This window comes from Neophocaena asiaeorientalis, unplaced genomic scaffold, assembly GCF_003031525.2.
Source record: "Neophocaena asiaeorientalis asiaeorientalis breed wild unplaced genomic scaffold, Neophocaena_asiaeorientalis_V1.1 scaffold629, whole genome shotgun sequence".
Lineage (NCBI taxonomy): Eukaryota > Metazoa > Chordata > Mammalia > Artiodactyla > Phocoenidae > Neophocaena > Neophocaena asiaeorientalis.
In genome coordinates, this window is record NW_020175468.1 from 4,281,529 (window position 1) to 4,309,332 (window position 27,804).

Here is a 27,804-nt window from a genome sequence, read left to right on the forward strand (position 1 = left end):
CCTTCTTTCCCACCACATTTGCATCCCGCATCCCTGTTTTCAAAGTGACTGCGTCTATTTTTTATTGTGGAAAAAACACACAACATCCAATTTACCGTTTAAACCATTTTGAAGTACACAATTCAAGTGCATTTAGTACATTCACTGTCTTGTGCAACTTTCATGTCCATCTGGTTCCAAAGTATTTCCACCCTTAAAAAACCCTCGTATCCGTTAAGTAGCCACTCCCCTTTCTCCCTGCCCTCCAGGCCCTGGCAACCACTAATCTTTCCGTCTCTATGGATTTGCCTCTTCTGGACATTTCAGGTCAATGGAGTCGTACAGTATGTGGCCTTTTGTGTCCAGCTTCTTCAGTTAGCATCATGGTTTCAAAGGTTCTGCCGTAACATGGATCAGAACTTCATTCCTTTTTAAGGCTGAGTCGATATTCCGTTGTATGAATAGACCACATTTCTTAATCCATTCACCTGTCGGTGGGCACTGGGTAATTTCTGCCTTTTGGCTGTAGTGAACAGTGCTGCTATGCACATTCGTGTACTAGCTTTTGCTTGAACGCCCGTTTTCACTTCCTTTAGGCATATACCTAGGGGTGGAATTGCTGTGCGTCAGGACTGTACCTGGGAATGGTAATTCTGTTTAACCCCTTGAGGAACTACTAAACGGTGTGCCACAGCGGCAGTGGCAGTTTCCATTCCCACCACGAACATGGGACGGTTGCAATGTCCCCGTGACTGTTTGTTTTTAAAGTACAGGCTGCAAAGCATGAGGCCCCCTGAGGCTGCCCCTTTAGTCATCCCGAGATGGGCGCTCGTCCCAGCCTTCCCGACACTCTCAGGCTTTAATTGCTTCTGCCCATGTTCATTCTCCAATTCCTCAAGCGGGCTCCCTCATTCTTTGGGCCTCTAGCCCTGCGGTCATATTAACTCTGGATGTAGGCAGACCTGGGGGTCCAAATCCTGACTCCTTGCTTATTCTGTGTGCTCTGGGCAAGTGGCCTCAGTTTCCTCACCCTCCTCGTGCAGACACCAGAAGGAAACCTGAGGGAATTTCCCTGAAATCTGGGTGGAGGGAAAGGCGTTCTAACTCTGACTCACAAGCCAGAAGCAATCAAAGAAAAACCAATACCTTTGATTTCTTAAAAATAGGGAATTCCCTGGTGGTCCAGTGGTTAGAGCTTGTCACTTTTACTGCCGGGGGCCTGGGTTCAATCCCTGGTTGGAGAACTAAGATCCCACAAGCTGCGCGGTGAAAAATAAAAAAGTAAACTTTTACATGGCAAAACCACCACAAGCAAAGCCTAAAGATAAAAGACAGGTTGGGACAGGGTAAATTTTACGTGATGTGATTTTTTTTTTTTTTTTTACCACAATACTAGTATTAAAAAAAAGGGGGGGGGGAGAAAATTATCTGCAACGCCCATGACAAATACAGGGCCTTTTAGTACCTCACTGTGTACTGTTCTGGCTGGAGATCCACAACCAGAGTCTAATCGGGCAGAAACATCAGACGGACCCCAAATAAACATTCTTTAAACAAAGAGGTTGGGGAGGATTGTCTTCTTCACGAATGTCAATATCATAAAAGATAAAGAGGCTGAGGAAATGTTTCCGATTAGAGACCAAAGAGACAGGAGAACTAAACGTAACCCAGGGCATGACTGAGCGCGTCAACAGATACAACTGGAATACAGTTAGTAGGATAAATACAAAGAGCACAGCCATGTTAAATTTACTAGTGGATAACTGTAGCGTGACTATGTGAAAGCACCCTTAATCTTAGGAAAAACACACTGAAGTGCATAAGGATAAAGGATCATGAGGAATGCCACACAATTTATTCTTGACTCAGGAAAAATGTGTGTGTGTGACACATACAGGGACACACACACACCAGTGCAAGCAAACGGAACAAAATGTTCTGTAATAGGTGAGTCCGGGTAAACGGTACACAGGGGTGTTCTTCGGACCTTTTTTGCAACTTTTTACCTTTAAAGTTGTTTCCAAATACAAAGTTAAAAAAGAAAAAAAGAAACCGTCGGTATTTTAAGAGGACTGCCAGCAGCATGCAGTCTGGAATCGAGTCATCCTTAAAATAAAAAGCCAAACCGAACAGCTGGCAAATTAAATGCTAGCCATGCGCCTCTTTCTATAGGAATAATTGCATCTCTGGGCTTAAAGTTAATTCTAAGCAACTTGAGACCAACCAATAAATTTACTTTTAATCAGAAATTTAAGTAAATTATTAAAAAACTTCCTCTGAAAGTGCTGTCAACATGGGTCTTGGTGAGGCCTCGCGTGGCAGGCAGTGTTCCGGGGAGGGGACTGGCACAGTGTCTCCCATCTATTTCCCCAGCCCCTTGAATCTGGGTCCGTCTAGATGACGTGGTCGATGGACACGATGTGGGGGAGGGGATGCATCGGGACTTCCGAGACCAGGTCGTGAGGTCCTGCGGCTTCTCTCTGGGCATCCAGGATGCTCCCTGGTGGGCCCCGGCTGCCATGCTGTGAGAAGCCCGGGCCACAGGGAAGGCCAGTGTGGGCACTCCAGCCACAGTTCTCAGCCAGCAACCTGCCCCAGCCGCCAGGCGTGGGAGTGAGCCATCCTGGACGTCCAGCCAGGCCAGTCTTCAGGTGAGTCCAGGCCCAGAGGCCACCTGACCGACCACAAATGCCTGAGACTTCAAGTGAGAACTGCACGGCCGCCCTGTCAACCCATGAAACAGAGAAAGATGGGGGTGGGGGGAGGGGTGTGTGTGTGTGTGTGTGTGTGTGCTTTTAAAGTGAGTTTTAGGGTTTGCTATGCAGTAAAGGATTCACCTCACCCAAAGAAAGGTCTGGCCAAGGCGGGGCTCTAAGCCCTGGGAACATCCTCCCAGATAAGGGTCTTTTTTTATCCAGGTGGCCTATACGTACCCGAGATTTATGCTGGGGACCCTGGGCCACACGGTATCGGCTAGTCTCTCTGGAGACTAAGGTCAGCCATGTGGGATGGGTGGCCAACGTGACCAAGCCCAGTAAAGACCCTGAAAACCAAGGCTCAGGTGACCTTCCCTGTACGTGTTGTCACATGGTTGCTGGGAGAAAGCAGCGCCATCCGTGTGACTTCACTGGCAGAGACAACCGGAAACCCGCGGCTGATCTCTCCTGGGCTCCGGCCTGTGGGCCTTTTCTCTTTGCTGATTTTTTTTTTCCCTTGCTGTGATAAACTAACGGTGCGTATAACAGCTTTTCTGGGTTCTGTGAGTTCTTCTAGCAAATGACTGAACATGAGGGTGGGCCTGGGGACTCCTGAACTCCGGGGTTACCAGCAGGAGTGATCACAACACCCGGACGCCGGGCGCCTCGCCCGCTGGAATTCCCCCTGGAGGTCTGAAGGACTCCTCAGAACACTTGTTTCCCATGGGAAGTAAATGCAACTGGCACATTGGGACTCGTGCCTATTTTCCTCAGGACAGCCCAGTGCATACCCCCCGGAAGGTGGTTCATTCACACCCACTGCAACACCGACTTGCCGTGGAGAAGAGGACCTACCCGCAAGACCTCTCTGAATGCCAAAACAGAATTAGGACTGAGATCACCTCATTTCTGTCCCCCGGGTCGGGGGGCGGGGGCGGCACCTGAGGGGTCAAGGTACTCACCGGACTCCACCCTCCATCTGCTGTCATCTGGAAAAGGTGGATCCAAAAGAGCTCAGACTCAAAAACAGACATCTCTCCAGTGGCCCAAGCCAGGGAGAGCAGCCTGAATGGGGTTCAGCAGTAACCTCTGATGGAGACTAAAAGAGGAAGTGGTAGAAAATACCTCCAGTCTTCCACGGCGGGTGGAGACGTCTGCTTCATTGCGTGATATAAGGACCGAGGCTGGCCTGCCCAAGAGGGCTCTGCCCCACTGGGCTGTGAGCAGCCTCAGTGAACACTTGCTGACGGGGATCGGCAGAGGGAAGGAGGAGCTTCTGCTCTGCCCTGGTCTCCCCACCTGCACGTGAGCCGTCGATGGGGGTTCTCTGTCCCAGGCAGCAGAACTCTCCCTCAGGAGCCCACTATGATGGGCAAAGGGGCTGCTTGGCTGGCTGGCCCCAAGACCGGCCTGTCCAGCTCCAGGGTGCCCCAGGGAGATGAGAGATGAGGGGATGGGACTTTATGAAGCGGTCACCCCCATCCCAGCAGCTCCCGAGGCTCCACCATTGGAGACAAGCTGACTTACAATAATGACTTTATTTTAACATAATTAATTACAGACATAAAAGAGCCGGGAAGGGGGTGAGCCCCAGCCTAGCCCCGCCCTGGGGCTGCCAGGAGCGGGTGAGGTGCAGGTGAGGCCTCCCTGATGACCCTCCTTCCAGGGGTCTTCCCTTGGCGGGGACCTATTGCTTTAGCAGGGGAGGGGCCACACAAGCAAGGGGGCGGGGAAGCCTCTGGGCCCCGCCCCCCCCAGCAGCGCTGGCCTCCCTCCAGAATGCCGGCTCAGTGCCCCACCCTCCACCTCTCCACCTCCTTCTTCTTTGTCCAGGGAGCAGACCATCTGGCCAGCCCCCCACCCCCTCTGCAAACCTAAAGGGGAATAAATACAAACTTTACAAAGTAAAAGGGGGTTCCAACGTTGCCTGGGCCGGGCCCGGGGTCGGACAGGGAGCAGGGCCCCTGCCGCGTGGGCCTCACATCATCCCCAGCTGCAACAGCGTGCTGGCATAGGCCATGGGCTTGACGTCGGGATGAGGCTGAGAAACCAGAGGCACACAGGTCAGACACAGACAGAAACGCGCCGGCACGTGGAGCACCAGATGCAGAAGCCAGCCCTACCCCTGAGAGCCGTTATGCACTCGTAAGAGCCTCTTGCCCCCGGGGCCCAGGCCAGGGAGAGCAGGGGACCCAAGGGGGTGACTCACCACTGCTGTGAACTGGTGGAACTGGGGCCGCAGGTCAGAGCCCCGGAGGTGGATGTAGGCAGCTTTGTTCCCCATCTGGTCGCTGCGGGGACAAGGGCAGAAGGGCCAGTGTGGTCCATCAGAGGCTGGGTGGGCCTGGGGCATCAAGGAGGAGGTGGGGCGGGGAGAGGGAGGGAGAAGAGCCCTGGACAGAGTCAAGGACACGGACAGACAGAGGCTCACCAGGCAAGAGAGAGGAATCCAGGTGAAGAGGGGCCCAGGGGGCCGAGGCAGGAGGCGTGGGGATAAGGGGGAAAGAGGGCCACGTGGGAGCCGGGGGCGGGGAGGAGAGGGCCCAGGGAGCAGGGCCGGCAGAGGGCCTTCCTGACAGGATGGGCAGAGGGCACGGGCAGCCCCACAGAGGCAGGACTCTTGCCAAAACCTGGTCTCCAGGCTGACCATGCCCTGGCTCTAGTCAACAGGAAACACAGGGGACAGAGGAACGTGGTGTCCGGCCACCTGGGGATGGAACGGCCAGAGCACAAGAGACTCTGGTTTCTTCAACCAAAAACCAGCAAGGGGGAGGGCAAGAAGAACAGGCAACTCGAAGATCAGGAGACTGAAAACGTGGCCCTTGTTTGGGTCCTGCTTGGAAGAAATCGACTAAAATGAGATGTTGATGAGAGACGTGGGGAAATGGAACTCTGGCTGGGTTCAGGTGACTCTTTAGAAGGTGTGACAGTGATGTCACAATTATACACAGGAAAGAAGACTTCCTTCTTTCAGAAATATACTAGGGCAACAAGGGTAGAAGCGAGAATGCCTGGGGTTTGCTCTACAATAGCCCACGGTAGGGGTGGTGAGAGCTGGTAACTGCTGAACCTGGGTGACAGGTGCGTGGGCGTTCATCATACTATTTTATCTACTCTTACGCATCCTGGGAATTTTCTATCACAGAAAGTTAAAAAAAGAAAACCACCAGATGGGTGGCGCAGGTGGGGACGTACCAGTAGTTGGGGGCAGAGAAGACGGTGACGCAGCGCCCGCCGTGCGCCACCTCATAGCCCTCGGCCTTGACCTCGTGGCTACGGATGATGTAGTCCAGGTTGTTCTCTTCCAGGAAGGCCTTGGTGACGTCGGGCCCAAACTGACAACTCACACCCCGCTTGCTGACCGAGCGCCCGTTCTGGGGAGACAGGGAGCTCAGGGTGCCTGCTGCTCCAACCCGCCCGCTCTGCCCACAGCCCGCACCTGCTGGCCACGGCCCCAGGCAGACTGACCTGCGGCTGCGGGTCCGACCAGAGCAGGTCGCACATGGGACCTGGAAGGGAGCAGAGGGGAGCGTCGGGGCCTGACGGAGGGCAGGGGAGGGGCCGTCTGCCGCAGGGCGGGCATGGGGCACGTGAGACAGGACTCTGAGCGGCTGCTCGCCTCCCCGCTGACCTTCCCCCAGGACCAGACCCCATTCAATCCATTAGGGCCCCAAAGCTGGAGGGAACGTTTCTTTGTTGTTGTTTTTTTAGCCGCACCACGCAGCACGCAGGATCATAGTTCCCCCACCAGGGATGCAACCCGAGCCCCCTACAGTGGAGCGCCGAGTCCCAACCACTGGACCGCCCTGGGGCCAGGGAAGTCCCTGGAGGGAGCTTTTAACACTGCAGTTCTGACCAGGTCCCTCTGTTGCTCAAGCCTCTGTGGCTCCCCCTGCCCTAGGAACAAAGACCAAGCTCTTCACCCGGACCTGTGAGGCTGGACAGGGTCTGGCCTCACCAGCCCCTCCGCGCCCCGCGCTTGCCCGGCCGCACTCCTGCGAGAAGGCACCTCCTCCTCCTGCCCTGTCGGTGTGCGCGTGGTGCCCCCAGGAGGCCCTCCCACGGCCCGCTACCTCACCACTCCACACACGCCCTCTCCCCACAGCTGTGTGTGGCTAACACTCTGCTGTGTGTCCCCATGACATCACTCCAGCGGCAGCAGGTGAGCTCACAGAGAAAGAAATAAATGACCGCTGTGTGCTGCGGACACTCCTGCTCCCCGGCCAGCGCTGCCTCACGAGGGAGGTGCACTGACCCACGTTACAGGTCAGGAGACTGAGGCTCAGCCTTGCTGTCTCTTGCCGAGGGCACAAAGCCCATCGGGGCAGGGCTGGAGGCCCCGAGCCCCAGGAGGGAGGGGCTGTCCCCAGCCTTCCCCAGTCACCTGAATCTGGGGGCTGCCGACTCCGCTCGATCTTCCTGATGTCATCCAGGGTGACGCCGTCTTCACTGAACAAGCCCCCGTGCATGATCTGGGGTTCAGGTGGGAACAGCAGCGTGAGGGCAGGGGCCAGCCACACCTCAACCCTCTGACTCGCTGCACCTCATAGCGGCGGCGGGGGCGGGCCTGCCTCACCAGCACTTTGCCATTGATACACTGGGCCAGCGGGAGCCACTCGAACACCTCACTGAAGAGCTCGTACATCTGGGCTGTGTACTTGGCCTTCACCTCACCCTCAAAGCCATAGATCTGGTTCATGTTGTCCGTCTCATGGTTGCCTGGCCGACAGCAGGACAAAGAGAAACCTCAGCACCGCTGGGTGCCCTCTGGCTCAGACCCCGACCAAGGCTGAGGACAGCCTGGTGGCCCCAAGCCAATGGCATCCACACAGCAGCTCACTGGTCCCTCCCAGAAACCCGGCCCCTTTCTAGAGGGGCAAACGGGCTGAGAAGGCACATGGCCACAAGGCCCAGGCCTGCACTGATCATCACGGAGTGGGTGAGGCCTGGGTTCAGCCCTGGCCCCGATCCCAAGTGACCAGAGGCCTGTCCCTTGCCCCGTGAGCCTTGGCCTCCTTCTTGAAGGACTGGCCGTGCGTTCTGGGCAGGAAGTACCGAGGAGGGGGAGGTATTGACGAAGAGGCGGCCCCCTGCAGAACGCCTGCTGTGGGCCGGCCCCACGCCCTGCTTTTATCTCCCACCCGCAACCTCACTCCTCCCTCCCGGGGCCTGGGGGAGACAAGGAAGCTGCCAGGCCCCCACGGCTGCAGCAGGCGCTCACTGAGCGTCTGCCACACGCCAGGTCCTGCTGCAAGAACCCCCCGAACCTGGCTGTGAACCTGCCCGGTGTCAGCACTCGTGCCCCCAGGAGCCCCCAACCCAGCCCGCTGCCCTCACTTCCTCCTGGTTCCCCCCTTCTCCCGGCTGCGCCTTCCGCTCACCGCCCCACCTCTCAGCGGGCAGGTCCTCCACCGGCGGCCCTCACTCCCTGGTGACCTCATCCTGCCCAATACCACACGTACGCTGAGGAACCCACACTTTACAGCCCCCCGGGTGCCCCCAGACATCTCTCAGTCTCACAGCCACGTCCAGAGCCAATCTTCCAGCCTACACCCTGCTCTTCCTGTCCCCCCATCTGTCAGTGGCAGCCACAGCCCTCCAGATGCTCCAGTCAAAACCTTGGAGTACCCCCTTTGACCCCTTCTTTCTCTCACACCCTCATCCAGCCCACTGGCAAACACTCTGGGTTCTACTTTGAAAAGTGAGCCCCAATCCAACCACCGTTCCCACCCGGGTCCAGCCACCACCAGTCTCCCTGCTCCCACTCTCAGCCCTTGGTTTGTTCCCCACACGGAGGCCCAAGGGATCCTCTTAACACCAGAGAGAGCCCCTGACCCTCCTCTGCTCAGAGCCCTCCCATGACCAAGTCCTCACCAGGGCCCACAGAGCTCCATTAACGCGGTACCGCTGCACAGTGCACAACCTGCCCGACCTTACAGGGCAGGCCCGTGCGTGATCTCCGTGAAGACACAAAACAAACACACCTGCAACCGGTGTCCCCACTTCTTAGGTAAGAAATGGGAGGCTCACAGAGGAAAAAGCGAGGGCTCTGCCCAGGTCCCCACACTGACCCCAGACCCTGCTGCCTTCCAGCTCACCTCGAAGTAGGTGAAAGTGATCAGGGTACAGGAGCTTAAAGCCGAAAAGGGTGAGGATCACTTCTACAGAGAAGGAGCCGCGGTCCACGAAGTCGCCATTAAATATCTGCCCTGCTAAGGAAAACAAGGGTGGGGGGGGACTGCTCCCTCCTCAGCCCCTCCACACCCCGGCTCCTGTCGGCACTGCCCCGGGGTCGAGAACGCCAGCAGGGCTTGGGGCATCTGGGCTTTCGTCTCTCCTCACAGTGTAGGTCTGGCCCAGCAGCTTGGCCCCTCTGAGCCTCGGGATGGTACTAAGATCTCCAACCTCGTCTGCTCCTCAGGGAAACTGATGGCAGAGCGGGAGACCCCAGGTGGTCAGCCGGCTTCAGCTCTCCCCCCAGTATAGGCCCAAAGCCATAGGGCAAATGGGACACAGGCCCTCCCACCCGACACTGCACAGGCCTGGCAGCCCCACCCAGTGGCCATTCATCAGGCAGTTATAACATGAGCAAATACTTATCCAGCATGGACCGTGGGCCACTGAGCACGTCACAGGTGTTAACACACTATTCCTCTCAGTAGCCCGATGAGGGAAGCCCACTTTACCACTATCTCTTCTCCCCATTTTACAAACGAGGAACCCGAGGAAGTGCGAGGTGAAGTGACCTGCCACAGCCATAGCTGGAAAACGGCACAACCAAGAGGGAAGCCAGGTGTGGGCAGGGCCAGGCACCCCACCTATGTGCTCTTGTACCACACACATCCAGCCCTCTTTCAAGCCGGGGAGAAGCTGGGGCTCGGACACACTGGCCACCTGCCCAGGTCACACAGCAGGCGGGGACTGGCCCTGACCGGTCTGGCCCCAGAGCCCGGAGCGCAAGGCCGCCAGCCGCTCCACCCCCGCTCAGTGCCAGAGCAAGCACGCAGGCCTCTCCCTCCTCAGGCTCACGCCTGTTTCCCAGGCAGGGGTTCCTCTCCCTCCTGCACCCCATACCCGGGAGGCGGGGCCGGGGAGGGGCCTGCCCTTCCGAGGAAGGATACGTAGGGGTTGGTGTCCGAGGGTAAACCATTGAGCTCAAATATGTTGAGGAGGTCATAGAACTGGCCGTGGGTGTCCCCGCACACCGTCATCTTCTCTGTCTGGAAGAAAAGAGGCCACCGGAGAGGGAGGGGCCCAGAGAGAGATGTGGGGAGGGGGGAGGAGCGAGGGGAGCGGGGAGAGGTCACAGCAGACCGAGAAGAACCGTGCAAAACACACAGGCGTAAGGCACAGAAATGAAGAGGGGAGGAGAGAGACAGCCAGGAGGAGAGAGACAGGGTCGGGGAGGAGGGCAGACGTCAGGGAGAGAGAAGGCAGACCAAGCCCGGTGGGTCTGTGAGTTTCTGAGCTCCGTGGCCCCTCCCCAGCCAGGGAGCCACCCGCCCCGGCCCGCCTGCCCGCACACTGCCCCCAGCGCGCACCTCTTTGAGCGTGGTCTCCACAAGTGTGCTCAGCTTGGAGAGGACCTCTTTGACCTGTACCAGAATCTGGAAGGCAGGGCAGGCTGTGAGTGGGGCCAGCTGGAGGGCCTGCCGCCCACCCCAGCCCCAGAGAGACTGTACTGGCCAGGAGACGCTGCTGGGCTGAGGGTGAGGGAGAGGCGGGGAGGGGAGAGGAGAGGAAGGAAGGGGCAGGGGAGGCCTGGCTGCGCGGGTGCTGGCCGGGAACAGAGGCGGCCCCTGAGCTGTGACCCGAGTGTCCCATGCGGTATTTAAACATCAGGATTATTTCATGGGAAAACCTAGATTCTTGGTTTCTCTTAAAACAATCAGCATGGATGGGCCTAGAGACTGTCATACAGAGTGAAGTCAGTCAGAAAGAGGAAAATAAATACCGTACGCTAACACATATATATGGAATCTAAAAAAAAAAAAATTGGTTCTGAAGAACCTAGGGGCAGGATAGGAATAAAGATACAGACATAGAGAAGGGACCTGAGGGCACAGGGAGGGGGAAGGGTAAGCTGGGACGAAGTGAGAGAGTGGCATGGACTTATATATACTACCAAATGTAAAACAGACAGCTAGTAGGAAGCAGCCGCATAGCACAGGGAGATCAGCTCGGTGCTTTGTGACCACCTAGAGGGGTGGGATAGGGAGGGTGGGAGGGAGACGCAAGAGGGAGGAGATATGGGCATATATGTATATGTATAGCTGATTCACTTTGTTATAAAGCAGAAACTAACACACCATTGGAAAGCAATGACACTCCAATAAAGATGTTAAAAAAAACAAAACAAAAACGATCAGCATCATGAAGAAACACACAGGATGAAGCCAGATGTGGAACATTTTATAAAACAACTGGCTTGGAAACGTCTAAATGTCAATGTCACGAAAATCTCCCAAAAAGGCTTGAGACTGCTCTAGATGAAAAAAAGGTTAAAAAGGCAGGTCATATGCAGTAACTGATCCTTCAGTGGATTCTGGATTTTATTTTATATTTTATTATTATTATTTTTGGCCACGTCGCACAGCTTGTGGGATTCTTAGCTCCCCAACCAGGGATTGAACACAGGTCCTCGGCAGTGAAAGCACAGAGTCCTAACCACTGGACTGCCAGGGAATTTCCCGGATTTTGGGTTTTTTTTTTTTTTTTTAAAAAACAGCTAAAAAGAATGTCTGGAGGGAAAAACTGGGGAAAATTAAAGTATTTGTCTAGAAACACAGAGTATTAGTTCTTTCAGATTGAAGATGACCTTGACAATGTCATGTACACCTGACAGTGTTTGCAAATCTTATGGACAGCCTGTGGACTGTTTGCATTAGTCAGTATTATTGTATTGGTACTAAATTACTAAGGTGGGATGACTAAATCATAGTCACGTAGGAGAATGTCCTGTTTTTAGGGGATACAGATTATGATGCAACTTATTCTCAAATGGTTCAGGAAAAAGAAAAAAGTGTATGTGTATATACACACCCATATACATAGAAAGATGAAGTGAATGTGTCAAAATGTTAACGGTGAACCTCGGTGAAAGGGGTATGATGTTAACCGCACTGTTCTTTTGACTCTTCTGTAGGCTTGACAATTTTCTAAATACAAAGCTGGGAAAATAGAGTGTTAAAGAGAAGAGGAGGGAATTCCTTGGTGGTCCAGTGGTTAGGACTTGGCACTTTCACTGCCGGGGCCTGGGTTCAATCCCTGGTCGGGGAATTAAGAATCCCACAAGCTGCACAGCAGGGCCTGGAAAAAAAAAAAAAAAAAGTAGGAGATGTCCACTTCAGGCCAGAATGTAAAGATTTGTGCAAGGCTGTCATTCTTGCCCTAATGACGAGAACAAGCCAAAAAAAAACAAAAACAAAGGAACAAACAAAACAACCCCTGAAACATCTGAGAGCAAGGACACAAAGAAACCTAAATTCATCAAACTGCAGGCAGTAACGGCGAGAAACCCTTCCCTGGGAGAAAGGGACCGTGACTGCATCCCTCCTGGCAGCACGCCAGGAGGGCAAGACCCTTCAAGGCTGAGGGAAAGCCAGCAGAACCCTCGTGCCTGCGTGGGCTGGCATTACAGAGCCCTGAGGGGCCCCGCCGCAGGCCTCCACCCTCGCCCTCAGATTCTCTCCCACAGCCACCCAGAAGGCGAGGCGCAAGGCGGCGTGGTGGAGAGAGGCCATCTGAGGCACAAAAGTGGGGGTGAGACTGGAAGGCAGAGAACTCCCCAGCCGCCCCATCTTGGCAGCAGGGCTGAAAATCAGAGCGCTTTCCTCCAGTTCCAAAAGCTGGAGACTTCACAGCATAAAGACATCCCTGGGATTTTGCCAGGGCTAAGATCCCAAGCCCTGCTGACGGGAGAGTCCTGATTCCACTCTGAAGACACCTGAAACCGGCGGTGAACTAAGTCCAGTAAGACCTGCCCCTAAACTGCAGATGAGATGGACAGAGACCCTCACAACAGCAGCCCGAAAGAATCAGGTCCTGCCGTTTCCTGAAGGGAAGTTTTGTCTCAGTCGCTACTACTCTTTTACACAAGATGTCTGGCATACAATAAAAAATTATAAGACACAAAGAGCACACAACGGAAGCAGACCCAGAGATGGGGGAACATCCAGACAGAGACTTTAAAATAACTATGAAAAAAATGTGTTAAAGGATCTAGCAGAAAAGGTAAATGACATGCATGAACATATGGGGCAGAGAGATGAAAGCTATTGAAAAAAATAACCCAATGGAAATGCTAGAAATAAAGAATTCATTTGCAGGGTGCCAGGCACACCACGGGCTCAGCAAGTGTTCACTGCCGGTACCGCCCTTCTCCTCTCGTGCCCTGTGATGGGGTTCAGGCCCGGCTGTGATGCTATCCTGGGGTCCCAGGCGCGTTCAGCCCTCGACGGGGGCGTTACCTGGTAGGCGCATTTCCGGTGCAGTTTCTTCTGGTCCTTGTACCACTGCATGAGCTCTTTCATGAAAGTGATTGTCACTTTGCCGTCCTCAAGCTTGGGTCCGCTGTACTCATCTTCGATGGCTGGTGTGTGAATGGGGGGATGAGAGTCAGTGGCCATGGCCACTGTGAGGGTGGGAAGTGGGGCCTGGCTCCCAGGCACGGGGCAGACGGCGCTGGACACACAGGTTGAGAGGGGGATGGAGTGAGAGAAGATGCCACTCCCCGGCCGGGTCCTCTCATGGCCCGCTCCTTCCGTTCAGGTCAGCTCAAAGGCCCTCTCCTGGACCGGACTTGATAGCACTTAGCACTGTTAACTAACTAGTCAATCCTCTCTCCCCACTAGGACACCAGCTCCAGGAGGGCAGGGACTGTTTTGTTCTCAGCTGTATCCCCAGTGCCTACAACAGGGGCACCTATTAGGTGCCCAATAACCATCTGTGGAATGAATGACAGACTCAGCTGAGCGCCCAGAGGACCTACGGACAAACCAGACACAGGAGGCCCGTGACGGGTGAATGCAACTGTGGAGGGCAGGGTGGGTGGTACAGCAGGGAAGCTCGCCCGAATCCGGAACCTCCAGACCCAGCTCTGGACTGTGGAGTCCCCAGAAGCGCAGGTGAAGGAGCAACAGCGTGTGGGGACGGGCACCAGAGGCACCACTGAGCCCCATCCCCCCTGCGCCCCAGCATGCACTGGGAATGGAGGGCTCAGGCAAAGACGAGGAACGCTCTGGGCCGGGCACAGCGGGGCACCCAGGCCTGACTCACTCATGCTCTCGATGTCGAGTGAGTCCACGACGGAGCGCTTGTGCTCGTCACCTGCGATGGCCCGCTCGAAGGCCTTCTGCTTCACGATCTTGTTGCATTCCTGGTATTTCATCTTGGCATCCCTGTCGTGGGGCTTCACCTTCACCACCTGGGTGCGTGGGTGGGTGAGAGGGGAGGGAAGGAAAGAGGCATCAACACCCAGGCCGGGGTCGGGGCCATAGGGAGACGGGGACGCCGCGGCTGCCCTCGGCCTGCCTGGCCCGGGGCTTCACGACTGCTGAGCAGAGCACCCGTGCTGGGTGCACTAGGGGTGCAAGCCTGGGCTTGCTTCACCTCTAGGCCTCAGCTTCTGCATCCCCAAACTGGGCCTGACAGAGCTGCCCACACAGGACTGCCGGGTGCGTAAACGTGCTAACCCACGTAGATGCTCTTAATAAATCTTAGCTCTGACCATCATCAGAATAAAACTGGCCCCACTTCAGCTTCCTCACTGGAATCAGAGCGGGCTGAGGTGCATTCTACTGATACCGTTACAGTCAATACCAAGGAGGGTGGGATTGACAGGAAAGGGTGGGCCGGATCCAAAGTCATAATTTACAGCCCAGACTCATCTGAAGAGGCAATGACTTGCTGGATAACCCGGACTCGCTGAGCCTAAGTTTTCTCATCTGCAAGATGGAGGAGATGACAGGCTCCACCTGCCAGGGCTGTTGGGGCATGCAGCCTAGGCTCTGTGGGCAGCAGCGGGCACCTCGTGGTGACGCGGCCCTTTTTCAACCTTGGGCTCTGGGGAGACCCAGGACAAGTGAGTTCCCTCAGTTTCCTCCTGTGTAAGGTAGAGGTGACAGTGTTTCTACCCTAGGGGGCTGGGAGGACCAAACAAGTGAACACTTGTGAAGTGTGTGCAGCGGTGCCAGGCGGGAGTCCAGTCCACATTAGCGTAGGCTGCTCTTCAATGCCCTCTCTCGTGGGCTGCTGCATTCATTAAATGAGATCGTGTGGAAGAAGCGGCAGGCATACGGCTTTGGGACACACTTAGCTCTCAGGAAAAGGAGCCTGTCCTCTCCGCTCTCCTTACCTTCTGCCCTGCTTCCTAAAAGCTCTGATCCTCCAAGCTGAGAGGCAGGCAGGGCTGCATTCAGATCCCAGCTCTGCTACTTACTTGCTGGGTGACCCTGGGCAAGTGAATTCACCCCTCTGAGCCTCAGTTTAGTTATCTGTAACTGTTCCTGTAACTATTCCTGTAACTATTAGTGGACCCTGCCTGACCTGCGTACCCTGTTGGCCTCCCCAGGAGCGGACTCCCACAGCTCCTGTGCCGGGGGGCCCGAAAGGGGTGTGCCAGGGCTGGCTCTCAAGGGCAGGGATGCCCCCCGGCGGAAAGCCTGGCAGAGTGAGTCAGAAGCCTGGGAAAAGGCATCTGCTAATAACCCCTGAGGGTCAGTGTGGCTCACGCCCCTGAGAATGGGTGTGCAGGCCAGGAGCGGGGGCAGGAAGCTGGTTCGGGGCAGGCTCAGGCTAGGGCACCCTGCCAGGCAGCTCCACCCGGGGTAGGGGTGCGGTGCGAGGCTTGGGAGAAAGGCAGCACCAGACCTTCCCTGGAGTCCTCCCCACCAAGGAGACCTTACGAGTCCACACCGCAGGACGAAGTCCAAACCACCACTGGGCCTGGCCCACAGAGGCCCGCCCACCCCTCCACGTTCTCTGTTTGCCCAGCACTACCAGCCAGACCAAACTCCCAAGTCCCCAAGTGCACCAGCTCCTTCTCAACTCCAGGCCCCGTACAGGCTGCCCCCGGCCCAGAGCACCTCATTTCTACCTCCAGCGACTTTCTAGCCCCTCCTCCTCCTCCAGGTCTCAGCTCCCCTTTCCCCTCTCCCCCAGGCTGGGTCAGGCACCCCCTCTGGGCTCACACAGGGCTCTGGGCTCCCCCCGCCCGCCCCAGCCCGGAGCACTGCTGGAGATGGGTCTGCCTCCCCACTGCAAGGCGGCCATGGCCACGAGGGCAAGGCTGAGGCCGAGTCCCAGCTGTGAACGAATGCCCCACTAAGCATTCCCTCTGAGCCACTACCCTGTTCGCAGACAGCTCAGAGGCTGGGGTGCAGGATGCAGGCAAACGCCGACGACCCCGGGAACAGAGGGGTGGGAGCAGCGACAGCAGCAGCGGCACCGGGACACAGCTAAGTGTTCGAACGCTCACCACACGGCTGATGTTGTGAGCAATTACCTTGCTCACTGTATCCTAGAGCAGCTCTATGTGACGTTATCACATCTCCACTTGACAGATTAGGAAACTGAGGCCCAGAGAGGTGAGGTCACTGACCCGAGAAGCCAGGATTCAGCTCTCTCGCTGCTTGAGATCCTGCTCCCCCAGCACGCTGGGATGTGCTCCCCTCCCTACCGCTGCCACCGTCCCCACGGTGCCCTGCGCAGCCTCCAGGGAGACACCGTCGTGGTCATGAGTGCAGGCTCTGGGGCCAGGCCTCCAGGGTCTGCATCCAGGCCTTCCAGGGCAGGCAGCCCTACCTCTCCAGCCTCCCTCAGCTTCTAGAAAGCGAGGGAGGCTGGAGAGGTGGAGGGTGGCTGTGAGAATTTAACACCAGGCCCATCACAGGGCCCAGCAGCGAGCGAGTGCCTGTGCCAGGGCCTGGGGCTGCTGCGACTGCTACTATAACTGGCTGCCTGGCTGGGAAAGGGAAGTGACCCTGCCAGGCTCCCGCTCCTGGGGAAGGTCGTTTGCTCCAGGTTGGAGGGGCCTAGTGGGTCCCAAGGCCTGTTGGGTCAGAAGCGAATGCTGGACTTTTCTTTAAAAAGTGGGATCTGGGGGCTTCCCTGGTGGTGCAGTGGTTGAGAGTCCGCCTGCCGATGCAGGGGACACAGGTCCGTGCCCCGGTCCGGGAGGATCCCACATGCCGCGGAGTGGCTGGGCCCGTAAGCCATGGCCGCTGAGCCTGCACGTCCGGAGCCTGTGCTCCGATAGTGATGCCAGATACGTCACTGGGGAAAACTGGGAGAGTGGGATCTCTGTATTACCTCTTACGGCTGCGTGTGAAGCTACAACGTTCTCAAAATAAAAAGCTGCTTTTAAAAAGTGGTATTTTCAGCTGGGAGTATTCACAGGCAGTTAACTACAACGACTTGAATCAATGAAATGATAACATAGGCTTGTGATCCCCACGTGAAGCCACGGGGGCTGCGCGTGTTTGGGAATTGGGAACTCTTCGGATTTTAGAAAGGTGACACAGTGCACCCGCGTGCTGTATGTTACAGGACACCTCCAGCAAGTCCGGGTGGCACCTGGTAACCACACACACTCCCGTTTCTGCAGTGAAACTTCTAGTTGCACTACATGGGGGCAAACAAGACCATCAACGGCCTATCAGTTCAGATCAGATTTTGCCACCAAATGAGTTGCCCAAACTTACCAGACTATTTTTCACAACGGCTCGGGTTTACAACTGAGGTGAAGGAGGACTGTAGTCTGGGAGCAAAAGCTCACTTCAGGGGACCCACATGACAATGGGTGGTGGGCCATTATGACTATTTCCAATGTAGAGGTGATGGGATGCAGCCCAGAGAGAGGCCACGCCTGCCAGTGGCACATGGGCAACCAAGGAAGCCAGGGGTCTGGGGGAGGCAGTGGGAAGCAGGACACTAGGGTTTTCACCCCATGGGTCGAGACCCTCCAGTGAATTCATCTAGGAGGTCACACCAACACTCCTTCCATAATAAATCAGAGTGAGACCATCGGAGTACGCTGTCTGAGCTAAGGGCGATGATTATGCCGACAGGTCTGGGACCAGGCTGTCCCTTCCTGGCTGCGGGACCTTGGGGCAGTGACTGCTCTCTGGGCCTTGGTCTTCTCACCTGTAAATCAGGGATAGTAAGAGTCCCCACTGCGTAAGGCTGTCATGAAGGTCACATGAGTTTGTACAGCACGAAGGTCACCAGCGCACCCGGCCCCTGAGAGCGCCGTGTCAGGTGTCAGCTGTGACCGTTCCTGTCACTATCATACGTCCACACCTTAGGGGAACGGGCGTTCGTACAGGCTAGTGAGGCAAAACGCACTGCTAACTGACTGTGCTGGGCTATGCTGTAAGAAGAAACCCAAATGCAAACCATATTACAAACCAAACCCCAAAAATCCCAGGAGAGGGTGAAGAGTGCTGAAGGAGTCCCCCAGATCCGGCACGGGCCCGTGTGACTCACCACCTGAGTTCCAGCCACAGACGGGAAAGAACACAGGTGGAATCTTCTGAGAAGAGGACCCAATAAGGGGGCGGGGAATCCTGGAGCCAGAGTCCCCCGGAAAGGATGAGCTTGGAGATGAGGGGCATTGGTGGGGGGATTCAACATGGACCCATGGAAAGGGGAGATCAGCTCCTGCCCTGGAGGGAGAGCAGAAGAGAGGTGCCCCCACGTCCCCGCCCCCTAACAAGGCCCTGTGTCTGCACACGGCCCTTCCTGGGGGCCGCAGCCTCTTCCCCAGACACCCACAGGAGAAAGCGCACCCAGTACTGAGCAGGGGCAGGCCCTACTCTGAACGTACTACTCTTGCCGAATCCTCACAAGGCCACTGAGGCAGGCTCTGCTGTTATCTTCCGTTTACAGATGAGGACACTGAGGCCGAAGATCCAAAGCTCTCAGAGATACACAGCTCATAGCCGGGCGTCCTGACCACGGAGCCGGTGCCTCCAGCCCCTGCATGAGTGACCTTCAGAATTTGAGACTATGACTCACAGTAAGAAATATATATTTTATCACACCTAATACGCACCCGTATTCACATAAATGAAAAATACTCTTTCCCGAATATATACGTACTTCCTCCAAACAATGAACTGCTGTCTTCTTCTCTATTCTGTTTGATGAAGACAGAAGTGCTGGTCTCAAACTGTTACACTGACTTCACGGCCCACTAACCATTACAAGCATGGACTATGGGTTCAAGTCTCAGCCCTGCCACTTCGCTGCCGGGTGACCTTGGAGGAGGGACTTCCTCTCTCTAGACCTCTTTCTCCTTCTTGCAGGACAGATTGAACGCATTTTCCTTCTTGTAAAAAGCACGTCAAGAGCTCACAGCAGAGCTAGGCCCACAGTAAGTATGCAGGTGAGGAAACTGAGGCTGAGAAAAGAAAGGTCCTTCACCTGAGGGCCCAGGCTGCTGTGAGACAGAGCCTCAGGCTCTTTGTTTAACCAAGGTCACATCTTGGTTCCGCCTCCGAGGATGCCATGACTTAAGAGGGGGCCTGGGCACATCCTCCGTGAAACTCCAGCACGTCACAAGATAGCCCTGGAGGTAGAGACTCTGGATGGGGAGCCACCCCAGGGCCCAGCCCTCTGCCCTGCACCCAGAGTCGGATGAAACGCGTCAGAAAGGACGGCCTGCAGGCGGGCGGCTGGCCCAGGTGGGCAAGGATCTCAGGCTCGTGCAGGGGCTCCCCAGGGCTGCTGGCAGAGCCCTCACAGGGAAATGGACCGTGACCCGGCCCCCAGGGCATCCGCAAGGCCCGGGAGAAAACTCAGATGCAGTATGCCCACAAGACGGTTGCAAGTGACCTCTCAGCCTCATGGAATATGTGGGGTGAGGCCCCAGTCTGGGCCAGAGCTGTGCCGCAGACCTGTGCTTGGGGTTCCTCTTATCTCCTGCCCCCTCCCATCTCCTCCAGGCCCCTCCCCCCATTTGGGGACCTGCAGGAAAGCCCTGTCCCCATCCAACCCCACCTGTCTTCCGAGTTACTCATTACAGAGCCCTCCAGCCCTATGATCTTTACACACACCACTTCACCAGAGCCCAACAGCTGCCCAGGAGGTGGCCACTCCTCTTGTCACCATTCTCCAAATGAGGACGCCAAGAGACAAGGGAGAGGTTTGGCTGGGGAACGGCCTGGGAGCCCACGCTTGCAAGGGCTCTGTTCTGCTGCTCCTTCCTCCGTCCTCCTCCCGGGGGGGTCACCCCAGCCCCCTCCTCCATTCCGCCCCTCAGTCTCTGAATTATCTCTTCCTCCAGGCCTCTGCCCGACCCTGACACAGGTGCCCCCGGCCCAGCGCCTGGCTGGAGCCTACACTTGGCCTGACAGCCGCCCTCCTCTCCGGGCCAGCAGCCAGCCCCAACCGTCTGCCCTGGCTCCCTCCAACTGCAGCCTGTGGCTCTCAGCCTCCCCTGCCGCCTCTCCCGACACCACAGAAGCTGCTCAGCGTGTGTGACGAATGAAATGAAAGGAGGGAGTGCCGGGTGCGGGGGCAGAGTGATCATTCATTCAACGAACACTAAGCCCCTGTTGGATGCCAAGCACCACCCCAATGACCAGAATAAACAAAACCCCTACTCTCAAGGAGCGACTCTCTTGAGTGGGGAAAGACGTGGGCCGGAGGGCTGGGCTGCCTGCCTTCAGATCCCAGCTCTGCCACTCGCCTGCTGCGTGCTGGTGGGCAGGGGACTTGAGCCTTCTGGGCCTCAGTCACCCCATCTGTACGATGGGAGTAATCACAGTTCCCACCTCACAGGGCTGCCGCACGAGTCCCTCAGCCAGCTGACGAGAAGGGTATCGAACATGCCTGGCCCGAAGGCGTGTGCTCTGGGAGTCCTTACCCTGTCGTTATCATCAGAGCAGTTACAGTGATGGGGTGGCAGACGAGCGAGTGAACTGGTGAATTCTTGCCGTCCTCTAGGTCTCCTCCCTTGTCACCTCGTTAAAACACATTCCCCGTTTGCTCCCCTCTAACAGCATATCACCCTCGTCTATTTCCTCCCAGGCCCATATCCTCACCTGCAACGATTCTGTGTACCCTCACAATGACGGGTTTGCTTTTTGCCCTCCTCCGAATTATAAGCTCCACCAGAAGAGCTGTGTGCCTCTTGTTCACCAACAATAACAGCAAAAATTATCATAATAGTTAATTATTACAGAACACTGACTACATGCTAGGGGCAGTTCTAAACACTTGGAAAGCAGAGGCTCATTTACTCTTCACGGCAACCCTGAGAGGTGGGTCTTACTGTCCTCCCATTTCACAGATGTGGGAAAGGAGGCACAGAGAGGCCGGGTCACCAGGTGACGATGGCAGAGCTGGGCTACGAGCCCGGCTGGCAGCTGTGTGATGAGCAAGCCGCAAGTAAACGTGTGAATGCCCCTCACACCTCCCCCGTCTAGTCCAGCCGCACACACAGAGGCCGTCCTCCCCCAGCCCGCCCCACCCGGCCCTCAGCACCCGCCCGGCTCAGAAGCTGGGAGCCGGCTCACCGCCCCGAGGCCTGGCTCACCGTCTCATAGTCGCGCAGGGCAGCCCGGAACTTGCCCAATGCCATGTTGCTGGCGGCCCGGCGGTAGTAGCCCTTGATGTACTTCTTGTCCATCTCGATGGCCCGCGTGGCGTCGGCCAGCGCGTAGCCGTAGCACTCGGTGCGCAGGTAGGCCAGGCTGCGGTTGCCATAGTAGATGGCATGGCTGGGGTTCAGCTCGATGGCCTGGCTGTAGAACTTGATCGCGTTCTCGTAGTCCTTGGCTGTGAAGACGGAGGAAGAGGAGCGTGAGGCAAGGCTGCCACCGCCCAGCCAGAAGGGGCCCTGGGCTGGGTACTCGCCCGGTCCCCCAATTTACAAATGGGGAAACTGAGGTCCACAGCCGAGCTCAGAAACGTCTCTTCAGCCCACCCCCCTTCCCTGTCCTGGCCTGTCCCACCCTAGCACAGGCCTTGTCTCCTCAGGCCCAAATCCCTAAGACCCCAAATCACTTCCACACACCCATCCACCCAACCATCACCCCCCAAGGCCCCAGGTGGACAATACTTCTTCCAGGACTTCAGGAGGGTCTTACTGAATGTTCCCCATGGCCTGGAGAGGATATGTTACTGAGTGCCAGACCTGGGCTGTGAACCAGCAAGTGTGAGTCTTCCCTGAGCCCCTTGGTTGTCCAGCCCCCCAAGCAAGTAAACAAGCCCAAAGAGGGGTTCTAGTAGAATAGGAAGTGGGGAAGTTAAAACCTACTTAGGTCTCAAGAAGGGGACACTTCAGCAGAGACCCAAAGGAAGTGACAAACCAGACCAGAGGAAGAGCATTCCCAACAGAAGGAACAGCAGGTGCAAAGGCCCTGGGTGGGGGAGGGGAAGGGGTGAGAGAGCATTATGTTCCAGGACCAGCAAGAGGGTGGTGTGGCTGGGGTGGAGTGAGCTGGGGGAGGGCAGGATATGAGGGCAGGGAGGCTGGCGGGACAGATCCCAAAGACCACAGCCAGAGCTGGGTGTGGACATCAATGTTCTAAGTGTGGAGTGACAGGATGTGACATCTGGCCAAGGGGAAAGGTCAATTTTATTTGAAATGAGCTACGGCCATGCCTTGCACGTTACATCTCAGCCTGTGGAATCCTCGCATCCCCACGGCATAAGCACCATCTGGTGCTCACTTTACAGCAAGCCACAGAGGTCTTGTCCAAGGTCAAACACTCAGTCTGTATCTGCAGAGCTGTCTTGGGTCCTGCCCATATGGCCATTCAACAGGCAGGAGGCCGAAGCTAGGAGGTGTGCCCGAACTGCGGAGGCCATGATGTGCCAGGTGCCACGTGGGGCTCTTGGTGCGTGAGTCGCCTCACTGAACCCTCACGGCAACCCCGAGGACAGCTGCATTAGCCCCATTTTCCAGGCGTGGCTCTAGGAGGGAAACCCCAACACACAAAGTGGCAGGCAGGAATTGTGAGCCAGGCCAAGACCCAAATGCTCCCACTCTCATCCTCAGTACCAGGTGGCCTCTCAGTGGGAGCCTGGCATAGAGACAGGCACAGACACAGGGGCAGGTAGCCTGGGCCCAATTGCTGGCTCCACTCCTTACTAGCCGTGTGTCCTTGGGCAAGTTATGTGCCCTCTCTGGTCTAAAGTTTCAGAGTCCTCCAGACACTGAGCCTAAAATGAAAATTCCTGCCCTAACTTCCACTACTCTTTTCTCCAGAGCCATCTGATAAACCATGGCTTTCCTTTGTTTGCTTATAATCCATCATCCCAGTTTGAACCTAAGCCCCATAAGGGCAGGGGCCCTGATTGTCTTACTTCTTTGAACCCTTGCCCTGTCTGAGGACACAGCAGCCCCCAGCCCTGCCCTCCTGGGGCTCACAGTCCAGTTGCGGGGTGGGAGTGACACAGCACACACAGATCCACCCCCAGGCAGTGATGACCCAGAGTGTTTTACAACTGGGGCAACCCAGAGGGGATGCTGGAACTGAGACCTGGAGGAGGAGAAAGAGTGAGCCAGGTGAAAAGAATGGAAGAAGAGGATTCCAGGCTTCATGAATGGTTCCTGAATGAAGGCAGGAAGGAATGAAAGAAAGAGAAAGACAGGACACACCTACACTAGAGAAAGAAGCCAGGTGCTGGGAGATGCCAGGAACAATATAACAGCGATTCCTCCTGCAGGCTGACGTCTGGCAATCTTTCAAATGGCTCGGGTGTCACCTCCCTTGGGAAGCCTTCCTTGACACCCAGGCTGGATCAGGCACCTCTCCGGCTGCCTCGGCCCCTGGGCTCCCCTATGCCAGCCCTGCCCCCTCTGGGTAGTCACCGTTAGGTGATGGGTGTGTCCCCCAGGATGGTGAGCACTGGAGGGCAGCCCAGGACTTCCCAGAAACACGCAAGGGCAGAAGCTGGCAGCCCAAGTCTGACTGACCCTCCCTGGAACACCAACACCTTCGAGGGCTCCTTCCAGCCTCCCGGCTGGGCTCCAGAGGCAGACTGGCCAGTGCTCTTGCCGGGCCGTTCGGCATCGGGTGGGGAGCCTGGTGTCTCGGAGCCGGACATCTGGCTCTGAGGATCCCGACCACGAGACCTTGGGCAGACAGCCTCCCCCTCTCAGCCTCAGCTTGCTCATCTGAACTGCGGGAACCACAATCGGCCCTGCCTCATGGGCTGGTTGTGAGGGTGAAAGGAACTCCTGCATGAAATGTGGCTACAGCAGAGAAAGAGGTCAGCAGAGGCTTGTAAAAGAAGTGAATAAATGACTAAATGAAAGGAAGAAGAGACTAGAGCAAACAGGAGGGGCCTGTGCTTCGCACAGCCACCCAGTGGCACCAGATCCCAGCCCTGCTCTGTGTGCTCGACAAATATGAACGCATTTAATCCTCAAGAGAGGCCCCATTTTAGAGGACGAGACTGAGGCGCAGAGAAGTTAAGGTTTGCCCAGGGGTCACACAGCAGGTAAGAGGAAGTAACAAGATTTGAACCCAGGCAGCCTGAGCTCTTAAGCCTGTCTACAAACTCTTAGACTCAGAGGCCTCCTGGGGGGTCAAACAGAACCCCTCTCTTTTTACAGAAGGGGGTGGGGGGCAATGAGGCCCAGAAAGAGGGGAAGAGAGCTGAACGACATTGGGGATCAGGCTCTGCCCCACCAGGGCCTCTGGAACGGGCCTGAGTTCACAGAAGTGATCCAGCCATGCTGATGGGGGCGGGGGGAGGGCCCCTCTTCTCCCACCATGTTGAGCCCCTGGGGCCCCTCTTCTCCCACTGGGGCCAGGACGGCTCCAGGTGAGGCTGTGGCTAAGGACTCTGAACGTGGGTGCCAAGCGCGTGGTGAGGAAGGGGGATATCCGGGCTGTGCTGCTCACACACCCTGACCTTGGGCAAGCGGTTTCACTTCTCAGAGCCTCAGCTTCCTCTAGAAACAAACAGGCCCGCCCCTACCTAGTGCCTGGGGGAGGATTAAACAAAGTGGTACCTGGCCACCATGGGGGGCTCAATTCAGGCGAGCTGTAATTATTCTTTTTATTGCTATTCCCCCAGCCCTGGAGACTGGGGCTCTGCGCCTGCAGCTGCCTGCCAAACAGCGAGGGACCTGGACCAGAAGGGGCATTCCCCTCCGTTCCAGCTCGGTGCCAGGACCGCTGGCTACCTGCCCAGTCTCAGGCCGCCTAAGAGCTCAGATCCCAGGTCCTGGAGGGCAAGGAGCCCTTCCCGACGGCCTACCGTTTCCCAGAATTCTTGCCTCGCCACAGCGTCACCCCCATACTTGCTGCTCCTCTCGAGCTCCATTGCAGGAACAGCCCCACCTTCCACACCACCCCCAGCTGGAGACTGGACCCTGTCCTGGACACCTGCAGTCATCCTGTTCTGTCATGTCAGCCTCCAGAACATCTCTCAAGTCTATTCTCTCACTTCCACCCTGAGAACCCCTCTCTGCCCTGGTCTGGCCTTCACCCTCTCCTGCCCAGGTTCCTGCCCCAGCCTCCTCCCAGCTCTCCCAGCGTACGCCCCCTCCTGCCGCTCCCGAGGGGCCTTCCTGAAGCACAAACCCCATCCAGTCCTTCCCCACTCAGAACCATCCACGGCTCCTCGGGGTCCTCAAGTGGAAAGCTCGGGCTCCTGCCTGCAGCCTCACCATAAACTCCTCTGGCCTCTTACACTCCAGCCCCACTCACTTCCTTGGTGCCAGGCTCACCTCTGGGCCTTTGTCATCCAGCTCTTCCTGCCTGGGGTTCCCTCCTCCCTCTCTCCAGGCAGCCGCTGTCATTCTCCCTCTGAAACATTTCTTGAGTCGATTTCCGTCTCTCCCGCCTAGCGGGCACCACCCCCCTCCCCACTCACCTGTCCACCATTCTAGTCTCCTTCCTGGTCTCCAGCCTCGCCCTTGGGTCCAGTCTCTACGAGGCCGCTGGGGGATCACCTTCAAACGCGCTAATCAGACAGTGCTGCTCCTCTCTTCAAACCTTCCTTGGCTTCCTACCACCCTTGGGATCACGTCCCTGACCTGCCTCCAGGATCTACCTTCCAGCCTCACCTCTCACCAGCCCCACCTCCTTCTCGCTCCTCTGGCCTGACCTGACTTTCCCACTCTTAAAATCTGTTCGTGCTCCCACCAGAGGACAGCTCTCCACTAATGCTCTGGATTCCTCCCATGCCCCACCCCTCCTCCAGGGCTCTGCTGCTGTAGGTCTCCTCTCTCTCCTGCAAGATCAACTCTCTCTCTGTAGGACCATACTCTTAGTCTCTTCTATCCTTAAAAAAAAGCACCCTCCCCCCATTTCTCCACTCCCCCTCAGAACCAAAATTCTCAAAACCCTTGTCAACAATTGCTGTCTCCACTTCCTCATTTCCCATTCACTCTTCAGCGCCCTTCCCTCTGGCTACCATCGCTATCACCCCCTAGAAACTGCTCTGGTCAAGGCGACCACCAACATGTTATGGAGGCAAATCCAATGGTCAATGCTCAATGCTCGCTTTGGCAGCATCCGACCTCAGGTAGAGCCCCTCCTTCTAGATGCACTCTCTTCTCTCAACTTTCCTGATTTTCCTTCCACCTCACTGACCACTCTTACTCAGCCTCTTCTGTTCTAAACATTAGAATCCCTTGAGGTTCCATACTAGGCCCCTTCTCTTCTGAGGTGACCTCATCCATTCCCAGGGTGTTCCAGTCCACCCACAGGCTGATCATATCCAAATCCCTCTCCAAAGACTTCCAGACTGGCCCGTCTACCTACTCAATGTCTCCTCTTGGATAGCAGAGTCAAATCCACACTAGTCTATGCAGTGACTTGTGACACCCTACATGAACTGGCCCCTGTCCTAAGCTTATCTTGTACCTGTTTCCCTACTAACTCGTTAAAGTTCCAGCCAAGCCAGCCAGTCTCTTTTCATTCCCGACCTCAGGGCCTTTGCACAGGCAGCTCCACCCACCTGGGACACTCCTTCCCAATTCTCTTTCTAAACTTAAATGCCTTTTCCTCAGTAAGATCTTCCTTGACCGCTCTCTCTAAAGTACTAGCCTCTAACCCTTATTCTCTACTTCACACTATGTTGGGGTTTTTCCAAAGGACTCATCACAGCTTCTAAGTATTTTAATATTTTATCTGTGTGTTTACTCAATGTCTGAGTCTTCTGCTAAATTACAAGCTATATAAGGGTAGGGCTACATCTGTCTCATCTACTGCTACATCCCTAACGTCGAGCATGGTCCTTAGCACATAGCAGATGCTCAATAAACGTAATGAATGAATGAATGAATGGGTACCCCACACCTTTCTTTCCCAAGATCCTAAGTCATACTATTCTTGGGATTGCCTCACCTCTACTCCCAGAACCTCCTTTCTCCTGGTGTAACCCCAAATCTCCTACTTCCTTTCCCTCCCATCTAATGATCTATTCTCCACTCCCATGATTTCCTGCTCTATTGGGACAGTTCCCCCCTCCCCCCCACTTGGTGTCTCTCCACTTGGTAGCGCCATCACTGCCCTGCCCCATGTCACTACTTGGTAGCGCCCTCTTCAGGTCTCACCATAAGCTGGCACCTCTGGGGTCTCACATTTGGTAGTGCCCTCATTCCCGTCCCCCTCCCGTTTCATACTTGGAAGCGCCTTCCTCAGTCTCCCCGCTTAGCACCCGCTCCGTACGCCACTTCTAGGTGTCACCCCTTCTCTCAGAAGGCCCCTCTGTCGCCCCTTGGTAACGCCATCCTCGGCCTCCCCACGCCCAGTCACTTGGTAGTGCCTGCCCCGCGCCCAGGCTGGCGCTCCTCGTTGCCATGGTTCCGCGCGGGCCCGGCACCCCTTGACCTGGGCCGCTCTCCACCCTCCTTCGCTCCCTCCAGGGCGGGCGCACCTTTGAAGTAGTCGTTGGCCTGCGTCTTGAGCTCCTCTGCCCGCTTCAGAGCGCCATCAGCCGGGGGCTCGTCCCGGGGGGGCTCAGCACACTCAGTCCGCTCGCCCTCCGCCATCGCCATGCCGCAAAGCGACCCCCCACCCTGGCAACCGCGGCCAGCGGCACCCGGCCGAATCGTCGCGAAGGAGTGCCGAGTTACCGCTGCCGCTGCTGCACAAGTGTCGTAAAGCGCGGGCCCTGAAGGCTCCCTTCGCGCGCCTGCGCAGGGCGCTTTAGCCAT

General features: G+C 56.4%; 1 protein-coding gene across 1 annotated transcript; it reads right to left on the reverse strand.

The window, feature by feature from the left end:
• Positions 1-4,193: 4,193 nt before the first annotated feature.
• Positions 4,194-27,713, reverse strand: PPP5C (protein phosphatase 5 catalytic subunit). Its single transcript, XM_024768673.1, has 13 exons — positions 27,525-27,713; positions 21,217-21,458; positions 13,953-14,100; positions 13,145-13,266; positions 10,217-10,282; positions 9,797-9,895; positions 8,774-8,879; positions 7,252-7,394; positions 7,060-7,147; positions 6,144-6,184; positions 5,871-6,049; positions 4,885-4,966; positions 4,194-4,716 (listed from the first exon to the last, which is right to left on the reverse strand). The coding sequence occupies exons 1-13, from the start codon at positions 27,643-27,645 to the stop codon at positions 4,654-4,656; spliced, it is 1,500 nt and encodes a 499-aa protein (XP_024624441.1). The 5' UTR covers positions 27,646-27,713; the 3' UTR covers positions 4,194-4,653.
• Positions 27,714-27,804: the final 91 nt, after the last annotated feature.

Coding starts and splice junctions, on each gene's coding strand:
- PPP5C (XM_024768673.1), bottom strand. CDS start 27,645: ATGGCGATGGCGGAGGGCGAGCGGACTGAGTGTGCTGAGCCCCCCCGG. Junction 10,283..13,144: donor ACCGGAAATGCGCCTACCAG/GTAACGCCCCCG, acceptor CCTGCCTTCCAG/ATTCTGGTACAGGTCAAAGA. Junction 6,185..7,059: donor TCGGCAGCCCCCAGATTCAG/GTGACTGGGGAA, acceptor GCTCCCTTCCAG/GTCCCATGTGCGACCTGCTC.